The sequence below is a fragment of the Schistocerca serialis genome, chromosome 11, assembly GCF_023864345.2.
Source record: "Schistocerca serialis cubense isolate TAMUIC-IGC-003099 chromosome 11, iqSchSeri2.2, whole genome shotgun sequence".
NCBI classification, from domain to species: domain Eukaryota; kingdom Metazoa; phylum Arthropoda; class Insecta; order Orthoptera; family Acrididae; genus Schistocerca; species Schistocerca serialis.
In genome coordinates this window covers 175,418,137-175,430,816 of record NC_064648.1, presented here as the reverse complement: position 1 = coordinate 175,430,816, position 12,680 = coordinate 175,418,137, and the positions used below count along the sequence as shown (strand labels likewise).

At 44.9% G+C, this 12,680-nt stretch overlaps 1 protein-coding gene across 1 annotated transcript in view; it reads right to left on the bottom strand.

Moving 5' to 3' along the window:
• The window catches only part of LOC126426611 (uncharacterized), a 245,328-nt gene that overhangs the window by 12,595 nt on the left and 220,053 nt on the right, over nucleotides 1–12,680 (bottom strand). Inside the window, exon 21 of the mRNA XM_050088503.1 lies at nucleotides 457–6,289. Coding sequence (XP_049944460.1) covers nucleotides 457–6,289 — 5,833 coding nt within the window. The remainder of the gene's footprint in view (nucleotides 1–456; nucleotides 6,290–12,680) is intronic.

Below are 12,680 nucleotides of genomic sequence, written 5' to 3'. Positions count from 1 at the left end.
TTAACAGGTACAAACAATTTACAAAATTCATTTAGGTTGTATGAATAGTATACATATGTCAGGTGAGAGCAATGCCACCTCAATAACAACGAAATCATCTCTTTTTTCACTAGATTACTGCTCTGACCTGACATTTCTACATTACTAGTACAACCCAATAATTATGTGGCTTGTTTTGTACACATAAACCTTAGTCCCACTATCATTTTCTCGCAGTATAACAAAAACTGCTCTTTTGATCTAATATTTAGTTGGACTCAGAATTGAACTATACCGCTCAAAAACCACTGATCAAAATAAACATCATTAGTAGTTACATTACGAAATTTCCTCCCTTCCACCCACACAAAATAAGGACAGCAGCCCCTGGCCCAGCACATTCCTTCGCGATGTGGAAAAATCAGTAAGCTCATACGTGCGATTACGTCGATAATACGAAGAGTAACCGATACTTACGGGATCGAGATTGCTGTTGTCCCTGTCGGCATCCTTAAAACAGTCAGAACTGACGTTTCCATCTGGTGGTGGTTCTTCATCTGCTGCCTTTTCCACTGAGCCGTCTGCAGCCTCCACCTCTTCACGTTCAGTCCGACCCAGAGCTGCCTCCGTCACATCTGCCAAACTTCTCCACCTGTCCCCCTCCGAAGCTACTACACTCGTTGCAGATGAAACTGACTGTGTTACCACACTGTCACTGACACTATCCCGCTTTGAACTACCGGGCAAATCATCTTCGCGTTTTACCACTCCGTCAGAGTCATCGACACTGCCCACCTTTGGTCTCCCGGGCAAATCCTCTTCACCGATTTCTGCTCGTGTTATCGCTCCATTGAAGTCACTGACACCGTCCGACTTTGACGTATTGGACAAATCCTGTTCGCTACTCTCTTCTACCGTTTCACTTTCTTCTGTCGAGCCTGGCTCCTTGGTGCCACTGTCCTTATCTTCGGAGGACGACAGTGACTCGTCAGAGGGCACTCCCTGTGAAACGTCTACCGTCACGTCGGTGGCAACGGAGCTAACTGTGTCGCCCGACGTTTTACCGGTAACTGCACCGGAAGAAATTGTCAAGCAAATTCTACCTCCGGCTTCCACTCTGTAAGCTACACTCAGTGCCTTCTCCGCATCCTCCGATGTCACACTGCACGGCCGGTAATCTGATTTTCCTTCATTTTCTTGTAAATTACACACTTCAGGAGACACTATGCGTTCACCGGTGAGGAGTCGGGCGAGAGGCATCTCGTCGGCATCCTCCGAAACTCTGCTATCCGGACGCTCGGCGCTAACCTCGTAGGTTTCCGGGGCCTCGCCGTTTACTTCCTTCACGTGCGTACTCTCAACCTGTTCCCCTTCTGTCGTTACACTCGTAGAACTCACCTCCGATACATCGACACTTTCCGGCACAAAAATATTGGCATCTTCTCCGTCTAGACCACTGTCACCAGAACTGCTAACCTTTCCGTCTTCCGTATTTTTTACTTCTGCCACACCTTCACAGTCTTTCGCAATGTCGGCAACTGCGGTGCAAATCCCGACACCGGAGTCTCCGACAGCGATTCGGACTTCCTCCGCCGAATTGCTTACGTCGTTTACTCTGCCAGTACGGCCGCTCTCGACCTGTAGGGGGCCTCCTACATCAGAACACGAGACGGGTGCCAGAGTAACCCGGCACGGGCTCGTGCAGTGCCGTTGGATGTGTTTCCAGAAAGAGGAATTCGAGGTGAAGTCGCGACCGCACTGCCGGCAGACCTTCCGCCGATCGTCGCAGAGGTTCCTCCCGTCAGCCTCAGACCGAGTCGTACCCCGGCCGGTGCCGGTTCGTGCAGTTTTCCCGCCGCCCGAACTCCCGTGCACGTTCTCACTATCGTCAACTGTCGCAGACGGTCGAACCTCTGCACCCATCATTGCAACCTTCATGGCGGCCAAGATGAGACCCTTCTCGGAGTGCACCTCGTCTGCAGAAACAGGGCTCCCATTGGGGATCACTGTGGTTACAGTGCTCACCTCCAACTTCCCGTGCTCTTTCACGCCACTCTCACTATCGGAGACACTGACTTCTGACGACCGTGCCCGAGGTTCGAGAAGTTCCTCATTTTCAGTATCGGCACACATTGCCGCATCGGCCACTGTGGCACCACACTCTGGTACGGGCACCTCTGCAGAAGTAGATCTCCTGGACTTTCTAGCACCGGATGCATTTCTCCTCTTTTTAGAAGTACTCGGCATCGATTTTGCAGCAATATTTATAGCTTCTCCTGTCACATCTGTGTTTTCCTTTCCACTGTCCGCAAGAGATGGCATCGAGTCAGATGTTGCAGACATCTTAACGGAGGCAGATTTGTGCCCAGAATTTTCTGGCAGTGTCCCCACATCTTCCTTAACAGAGTCAATTCCATTCGGTGTCCTTTCATTTGTGGAATGTTCTGTCGTATCTTCCTTCACGGAATGTATTACCTCACTGTCGATAGCATCCGCCACTAATTTTGATGTCGGGACAGGCTTTGTAACGGAAGAGTTCCTTTTCCGTTTAGAAGTTTTTGGCTTACTCGGGACTATTTTCTCACTGAAATCAACAGCTGGACTTCTTGGGAAAATCTGTGCATTTTGTTCTAGTAAATCACTGACAACAGGTGCACCAGTGTCAGATCTCTCAGTCAAATTTTCAGTGGAAGAGGTTTTCTTCTGTTTGGAAGTCTTCAAGGTATCTGGCAAGCTTTTAGCTATCGCACCGACTGAACCGTCTACCACTTTCACCGTATTGTCTGTCGGTGCGGTTTGTGATTCCGAGGCTTTTGAGGCAGAGGCAGCTCTCCTGCGTTTCAATTTTGACTTGCTCGGGGACTTACCACTACCGTCAGCAATCAAATCCGTCACGTCTGCCACTGTGACAACTCGCTCCACACTGACAGAGGTGGATGTGCGAGGTTCCAGTTTCTCGACAACAGCAGTAGCAGATGCACTCCGTTTCTGTTTTGTTTTGGTCTTGTTCTGCTGCTTCTTTCTGCTGTTCTCAGAGATTTCTTTATGGCCAGTTTCAGTTACGTTACACTCTACGACACCACCTGTAGCAGATAATGGTGTATCAATTTCTGCAGTGAGATCTGTAAGAGATGAAGTCCTCTTCCGTTGCACAATTTTCACCTCGGCTGTCAGAGCTTTCTGAACAGTGTCGCAAAATATCGAAGTAGATTTTTCGTCACCGTCGATACTCTCTAGAGTGGTTTTTAGTGGATCCCGTTTTATGGGAGAATTTGTCACAGAGGTAGTCTTTTTTTGGTTCAGAGCTTTTGACTCTGTCGGGGAGGCTTTAACAATGGCATCGGTGATCACCTCATCTTTCTCTTTTCTTTCGCTGTCACCAGCTGCGCTATCCAGAGGGTACGGCAGCAAAACTGATTGACTGCCGAGCTCTGCAGTTGCAACAACCGGGCTATCCAGAAGACTCTTCTGTCGCCCTGCCTTCTTCTTCTTTGACAACTTCACACCCTTCAGTTTTGGAGTTGTCACACTACTTTCTGCAGTTACAGAAACTTCACCTAATGTCGTAGGCACACTACTATCGAGTAGCGTTTTTTGGTTTTTACTTTCCAAAACTTTCAAATCGGCATTACTGTCCATTTCAGGTAACAAAATACTTACTGAGTCAACAGATAGTCTCCAATCCGTACTGCCTTCTGGACTGTCACCTTTACTCAGACGTCCTATTTTCTGCCTCGTTCTGTCACTGATCTTCGATAACTTTTGTTCTGCCTCTCCTTTTCCTCCCAGATGATGTTCACGTTCACTTTCGGAAAGAACGATAGGCTCATATCTGGCGAGATCGTCAGGCACTACATCACCGTCCAATATTTCTGGCTCCCGTCTCTTCGTGGGAGTAAGGTCCACATCAGCTTCTCCAACTGTGTTACCTTTTGTTTCCACTTCTTTTGTAGATTTTGTCTTCGGAGTGCTCTTACGCTTTTTGGGAGGAGATTTTGCACCTGCCGGAGGTGCCGGCACGTCTCCGCCAGAAGCTGCAGGTTCACTGCCCTCCTGACAGCCTACCGAGTCGCTATTTCCTGAAATTTCACTCACCCCGGGTCCTTCTGCTGATGGTGTTTTCACTTTGCTTTTTACTTTCTTCGCCCCACTCGCCTTTCCAGATGCTGGAGTGTCGGGAGTTTTGCGTGTCGGAGTACTGGACTGAACCGCTTCAGCTTTCTGATTTGCAGGTGATTCTTGTACATTCTTTTTAGAAACCTTTTTGATGCTCTTCGGTTTGAATCTAATAATAGGCATTGCACGAAGCCTGTGAGTGACAGTGAACATTCTCGTACCATCTGGATTTCTTTCAGATCTCGTTCTACCGATAACCTCCCCTTCCTCAGAGTCGTCATCTTCGCTATCGGTGTCATCGTCGTCACTTTCACTACTATCGTCATCGTCATCGTCGGCATCGGCGTCATCATCGTCATTCACAGTATCCTCGTCTACAGACAGCACAATATTTTCTGAAGGTAAGCTTTCTACCTCTGCTGGAATATCAACTTTAGCGTTCTCTATCTTCTCGAGTAACTGAGGTTTCTTGGATTTTGAGTTATTCTTCACACATTTGACAACAACAGCCACACGAGTTTCCGTAGCCGATACACTTACATTTTCTTTTTTCGACACCAGTGACTTTGGTCGGGAGGACTCCTTCTTCCGACTGCTTCCGCCGTGTTTAGTCGCAGGAGCGATTACGCGTGAGCTCACTTCGACATCCGACACAGATTCTGCAAGAGATTTCACCACTTTAGTTTCCCCTAGAGGCTTCTTCGACTTCGAAACTTTCCTGTCGGGCGACTGCTTCTCGGCAGTAATGAGCCGAGTGAGATCTTCAACTGTCACATCGTCCACAGGTTCAGTTTTAATGCACTGCAAAGCCTCGAGTTCCACGCCTTGCCGAGTTTTAACGTTGCCGCTGTCACACTCTGACCCTTCTGGAGCTGAACTCATTCTGCTACTATTGCTGGTGGAGACTGTGGTTGAAGTTACTTTGCCTTTGGATGGAGTCCTACTCTTCTTCCTGTTTGGTGAAGATTCCACTTTGGGAACAGTCTTCACATCAGCTCCTCCTTCCTCAGTTGTGAGGGTCACATTGTCAGGTGCTCTGCCACTACTTCTGCTCCTGTTCCCCTTAGTGGATTTTACGTCTTCACTCTTCACGTCAGGTGCAACCACACAAATTGCAGGCAGGCCATCGTTCGATTCGCCGTGGCCTTTCTTATTTGTGACGGTCACATTGTCAGATGCTCTGCCACTATTTCTGTTCCTGTTCCCCTTAGTTGGTTTTGCATCTTCACTCTTCACAACAGCAGGTGCAACCACACTACTTACAGGTGGCACATCATTCGATTCACCGTGTCCTTTCTTATTTGATTTCCCTTTCTGAACCTTTTGCTTCGATGCCTGCACGAGAGGCTCAGTATCTCTGTCAGAAGCTGCGTATTCAGTCTTTTTGTCAGTCTTATGGATTTCTGGATCTACAGTCTCTACAACACTTCCTCTGGTCATCGTCTCAGTACCCTTAGTTGCAGACACCATATTTCCAGCTTGCAGGATGTCGGTACTGTGAGAACCGCATTCGGGTACTCCAGTCTGCTGTTTTGCCCTGCTCCGCGTCTGGTGCAGCTTCGTTTCGTTCTCCTCCTCACTCTCCGACTCCGGAGCCGCTCTGCCTTTTGGAGGCACCGATTTTTTCACCTTCGCAGGGGAAGAAGGTGGCGTCCCAACAGAGTGTGCGGCAGCATCTCGTCGGCCCAAATCGAGCGAGAGACGTGACGCGCGGGATCTCAGCACCGGGACGTGTGGCAAGTCGGCGGTCGATTTCTGTGGGCGCGGGTCCGGCACCGGGGCCGACTTCGGTCGGTTCCCACGCCGAGGGCTCGGCGACTGTGCCCGCGGAACTTCCGAATCGGCGGGTGTGGACTTCGGTGCTGACATCTTGACGGGCGTCTTCAATTTTGGCAGTTGCACGGGACTCGCCGGCCTCGGCGTCTGCGCCCTGGTAGTGACGGGCTGGGCATTCGAAACGGGTGTTTTCGGCCTCGGAGTCTGTGGACGTGACGTGCCAGTTTGTGGTGTCACCAGTTCTGGGACGGCCGGAGGAGGGAGAGGTGGCGGTCCCGGGAAACTCCTGTTCCTGGTGGTCGGCCCCTGCTGGTTGGAGTCCAACAGCGGTAGCGGCACCTTCTCGGAGCTAGCTTTCTGCAGTGCCTGTCGTGTGTTCCTGCTCGGTGTCTCCGGACGCTCGGGAGGTGGCAGTGAGCTGGAAAGAAATACACTGTCTTCAGTAAATGCAGACTCGGCACTGTAAAGTAATTAATCATTAATAAACAACTCTCTGCTCCAGTCACAGAAGTGAGAGAGACTGTCCGCAGATTCACACTTCTGCAAGTCCTCGGATCATAAGGTCTTCGTTACAAATTAATAAGAGACACTGAACAAACTTTAACCGACGTAAGTTCCGAGGTTAACTTCTGGGAAGAATTTTCAGAATCCTTCACAATAAAAACTGGTCTTAGACTAGGCAATTGATTATCCTCCCTGCTTCTCAATGCAGCCCTCAATCACATCCTGAAGATTTAGAAAAAAGAAAACCCACCCAAAAACAAAAGTGGAGCAGAACCCTAAATAAGAACAAACTTTCCTGGGGTTTGCTCTTTCAGCTCATGACATGGAAAGATTCATGGTCAGATTACCAGAGGGGAGGGGGGAGGGGATGAATATTTCATATAATTATTGCCCAAATTTAAAATGTTGTCCATCTATTCATTACAAGTCTAACACAATAAGAAAAGTATTAAAAGTAAGAAACTACGTACATATCTCACACACAAATTACCGAGACTTCATTCATCCAGTATTCGAGAAAGAGAACACTGAGCAACATGCGACAAACTTTATGCGTATTTCAGACCATTTCGAAACTTACATGCTAATCACAAAATATTTTAACACGTTAACTCATCTGGAAAGTAATCAGATGTGTGAAGCTGTTTTATACATGGTAGTTCAATTACTTAAAGAATCAGCTTTAACTGGCTTTTTACTAAAAGATTTGCTCATCCAACCCATGAAAAGGACAGAGTTTTGATCCTTGGTAGGTACTGTTTACAGACATGTTGGAAAGTAGAAAAAAGTAATATTAGCCTTTGGAAGTATTAGTTGTTTGCTCAGGAGGAGAGTCAGTACGGATAGATTAGAAAGGAAAGAGCCCACTAAAACCCCCCAAGGGAGGGAGCCACCTGTAGTGAGGACAATGGTGAAAGGGGACATGTCAGAGACAGTAGCGTATCCTGACCCTCCTACTGGACTCGATTAGGTTGCTTGTTAGCTTGTATGTTGAAGGGGAAATAAGGGTTGTGAAGGAATGCATAAATTTTTATGTTAAAACGGTTTGCTTCCAGAGGTTCTGCCGAGTTGCTGTATATTTCATTTTATGTACAATATTTTGATGACCAACACAGGGTGCTGTGAGTTTTGCTGTTACACGTAATTGCTGCACAAACTCCAACCACAATGTGAACTATCACTGGTCTCGGGTCATTATCTGTATTACTAACCGATTATTCCTGAACCTAGAAACTAGTACCGATTGCAGGTTGCCTGTCTATTAGCTTCGACAGGCAAGAGAAATTGTATTTTCAATATTTTGTGTAATTTTTGACCAATTTTGAAATACTGTCATAATCTACTCATTAAGAGGTATAATCTTAAGTTAAAACAATCATCGTAAGACATGTATAACAATTACAAACTGTGTTTTTGTCTCAATGATGTGTAACTGGTGGTGTGCAAATACCGAGACTTTATTCATCCTCTATTTGAGATTGAGAACACTTGGGGACTTCCGATAAATTTTGCAATAATTTCAAACCTTTCGAAAACTTCTTTTCACCGACACCTCCAACAAATAAATAAAAGGAAAGAAGTTTATCACTCACTGCGTTTCTGCTGTTCATGTTTGCATCTGGCACAACTTAATTTATTACTTCTTTACTACTAACTCTAATCACAACACTGTATGCGAGCAGCATCCGTATGTACCACTTAATGTACCTGCAAAGTTACATCATCGTGCAACAAACAGTTCAGGAATTGTTAAGAAACATGGAAAATGAGCTTTTGTATAAAATTGGTCACAAATTCCCCAGTCTATATCCATACAGTGCTTCATAATGAGAGCACTTAGTGACTTCCGACAAACTTGCACATTATTTCAAACCTTTTCTTCACTTATATATAAAAAAACCCCCCCATGAACCATGGACCTTGCCATTGGTGGGGAGGCTTGCGTGCCTCAGCGATACAGATAGCCGTACCGTAGGTGCAACCACAACGGAGGGGTATCTGTTGAGAGGCCAGACAAACGTGTGGTTCCTGAAGAGGGGCAGCAGCCTTTTCAGTAGTTGCAAGGGCAACAGTCTGGATGATTGACTGATCTGGCCTTGTAACAATAACCAAAACGGCCTTTCTGTGCTGGTACTGCGAACGGCTGAAAGCAAGGGGAAACTACAGCCGTAATTTTTCCCGAGGGCATGCAGCTTTACTGTATGATTACATGATGATGGCGTCCTCTTGGGTAAAATATTCCGGAGGTAAAATAGTCCCCCATTCGGATCTCCGGGCGGGGACTACTCAAGAGGATGCCGTTATCAGGAGAAAGAAAACTGGCGTTCTACGGATCGGAGCGTGGAATGTCAGATCCCTTAATCGGGCAGGCAGGTTAGAAAATTTAAAAAGGGAAATGGATAGGTTGAAGTTAGATATAGTGGGAATTAGTGAAGTTCGGTGGCAGGAGGAACAAGACTTCTGGTCAGGTGACTACAGGGTTATAAACACAAAATCAAATAGGGGTAATGCAGGAGTAGGTTTAATAATGAATAGGAAAATAGGAATGCGGGTAAGCTACTACCTGTAGATTAAAACTGAAGAAACTGCAAAAAGGTGGGAATTTAAGGAGATGGGACCTGGATAAACTAAAAGAACCGGAGGTTGTACAGAGATTCAGGGAGAGCATAAGGGAGCAATTGACAGGAATGGGGGAAATAAATACAGTAGAAGAAGAATGGGTAACTTTGAGGGATGAAGTAGTGAAGGCAGCAGAGGATCAAGTAGGTAAAAAGACGAGGGCTAGTAGAAATCCTTGGGTAACAGAAGAAATATTGAATTTAATTGATGAAAGGAGAAAATATAAAAATGCAGTAAGTGAAACAGGCAAAAAGGAATACAAACGTCTCAAAAATGAGATCGACAGGAAGTGCAAAATGGCTAAGCAGGGATGGCTAGAGGACAAATGTAAGGATGTAGAGGCCTATCTCACTAGGGGTAAGATAGATACCGCCTACAGGAAAATTAAAGAGACCTTTGGAGATAAGAGAACGACTTGTATGAATATCAAGAGCTCAGATGGAAACCCAGTTCTAAGCAAAGAAGGGAAGGCAGAAAGGTGGAAGGAGTATATAGAGGGTCTATACAAGGGCGATGTACTTGAGAACAATATTATGGAAATGGAAGAGGATGTAGATGATGATGAAATGGGAGATATGATACTGCGTGAAGAGTCTGACAGAGCACTGAAAGACCTGAGTCGAAACAAGGCCCCCGAAGTAGACAATATTCCATTGGAACTACTGACGGCCGTGGGAGAGCCAGTCCTGACAAAACTCTACCATCTGGTGAGCAAGATGTATGAAACAGGCGAAATACCCTCAGACTTCAAGAAGAATATAATAATTCCAATCCCAAAGAAAGCAGGTGTTGACAGATGTGAAAATTACCGAACTATCAGCTTAATAAGTCACAGCTGCAAAATACTAACACGAATTCTTTACAGACAAATGGAAAAACTGGTAGAGGCCAACCTCGGGGAAGATCAGTTTGGATTCCGTAGAAACACTGGAACACGTGAGGCAATACTGACCTTACGACTTATCTTAGAAGAAAGATTAAGGAAAGGCAAACCTACGTTTCTAGCATTTGTAGACTTAGACAAAGCTTTTGACAATGTTGACTGGAATACTCTCTTTCAAATTCTAAAGGTGGCAGGGGTAAAATACAGGGAGCGAAAGGCTATTTACAATTTGTACAGAAACCAGATGGCAGTTATAAGAGTCGAGGGACATGAAAGGGAAGCAGTGGTTGGGAAGGGAGTAAGACAGGGTTGTAGCCTCTCCCCGATGTTGTTCAATCTGTATATTGAGCAAGCAGTAAAGGAAACAAAAGAAAAATTCGGAGTAGGTATTAAAATTCATGGAGAAGAAATAAAAACTTTGAGGTTCGCCGATGACATTGTAATTCTGTCAGAGACAGCAAAGGACTTGGAAGAGCAGTTGAATGGAATGGACAGTGTCTTGAAAGGAGGATATAAGATGAACATCAACAAAAGCAAAACAAGGATAATGGAATGTAGTCTAATTAAGTCGGGTGATGCTGAGGGAATTAGATTAGGAAATGAGGCACTTAAAGTAGTAAAGGAGTTTTGCTATTTGGGGAGCAAAATAACTGATGATGGTCGAAGTAGAGAGGATATAAAATGTAGGCTGGCAATGGCAAGGAAAGCGTTTCTGAAGAAGAGAAATTTGTTAACATCCAGTATTGATTTAAGTGTCAGGAAGTCATTTCTGAAAGTATTCGTATGGAGTGTAGCCATGTATGGAAGTGAAACATGGACGATAAATAGTTTGGACAAGAAGAGAATAGAAGCTTTCGAAATGTGGTGCTACAGAAGAACGCTGAAGATTAGATGGGTAGATCACATAACTAATGAGGAAGTATTGAATAGGATTGGGGAGAAGAGAAGTTTGTGGCACAACTTGACTAGAAGAAGGGGTCAGTTGATAGGACATGTTCTGAGGCATCAAGGGATCACCAATTTAGTATTGGAGGGCAGCGTGGAGGGTAAAAATCGTAGAGGGAGACCAAGAGATGAATACACTAAGCAGATTCAGAAGGATGTAGGTTGCAGTAGGTACTGGGAGATGAAAAAGCTTGCACAGGATAGAGTAGCATGGAGAGCTGCATCAAACCAGTCTCAGGACTGAAGACCACAACAACAACAACATATATAAAAACAAAGATGAGGTGACTTACCGAACGAAAGCGCTGGCAAGTCGATAGACACACAAACAAACACAAACATACACACAGAATTCAAGCTTTCGCAACAAACTGTTGCCTCATCAGGAAAGAGGGAAGGAAAGGGAAAGATGAAAGGAAGTGGGTTGTAAGGGAGAGGGTAAGGAGTCATTCCAATCCCAGGAGCGGAAAGACTTACCTTAGGGGGAAAAAAGGACAGGTATACACTCGCGCACACACACACTTATCCATCCACACATACAGACACAAGCAGACTTATGTGCTTAAAGTCAAATATTTAACACATCGACTCATTTGTGAAGCAATCAGATGTTTAAAGCTCTTTTATACACAGGAGTGTGATTCTTCGACGAAATGATTTATAGCCGATAGTAAATTTGACTTGCTAAGTCCACTATGACTTTTAGTGTTCTTTTGTTTTTCAAAGCCTACACTGATATTCCGTTTGATAGACTCTGTCACGCCCCATATCCAGTCATGTAAAGAAGCAATAAGTAAATAAATAAATATGTATGCCGGCCCATAAACTTGGTGTCTATGCAACTTTACTCGCCTATTATATTTCGTTACTATCTTTAAGGCAGCTGTCAATTTAATTGATGGTACTGTATTTTGTGCAAATGCAAGGTTCGCAGGAGAGCTTCTGTAAAGTTTGGAAGGTAGGAGACGAGGTACTGGTGGATGTAAAGCTGTGAGGACGGGGCGCAAGTCGTGCTTGGGTAGCTCAGTTGGTAGAGCACTTGCCCGCGAAAGGCAAAGGTCCCGAGTTAGATTCTCGGTCCGGCACACAGTTTTAATCTGCCAGGATGTTTCATTTCAGCGCACACGCCGCTGCAGAGTGAAAATCTCATTCTGGAAAGGCAATGTAAGCAAATTGTATGCCAAATTTGCAAAAAATAAAAAACACTTTTTTCATCCTATAAATATACAATGCAGAAAAATTATGCATACCAGAGTAAGGCTGGTCACTGAAGATACTCTACAAATAACGTATAAATGCATCTGGAGAAAAACATTCAGATTGCAACTAACTTAAAATGGAAGAAACACTAATAATTGATTTTCTCAACCACAAGCTGACAAACACGGCATCGCCCGGGTATTCATTTTGCCAATTTTATATTAGAAATGGAAACAAAAATTGAACTGTGTTTGTAGCACAATATTGAAAAAAAAAAATTCAATGCACTTGTAAAAATACCTTTGAAATTATGGAACAGTTGTACAAAGAAATATGAATAAAGTACAAATGTGCAAGAACAGCTGTTTTGCCTATCTACAATGTGAGTTTGTGAACGCCTCTAAGGCAATGCCTCTTCATAGCTCTAAAGACAGCTATTGTTGTTGCCTACAGATATTTGCACTTTGCAGTTCATAGCTGTCAGAAACATTGTCTGGTGTCAGAGATTTCCTTAAGTCAACTGTAATAGTGTCTCAGTAGTAAGGAATAGACATATTAAAGCTTCACGCATTATGCGGCACTTTTTCATGCATCTCAATGCTTGTGACATCACATCTCTCTAACTGCGTGTCTTACGATGGTTTATTTGTGTAGGTAC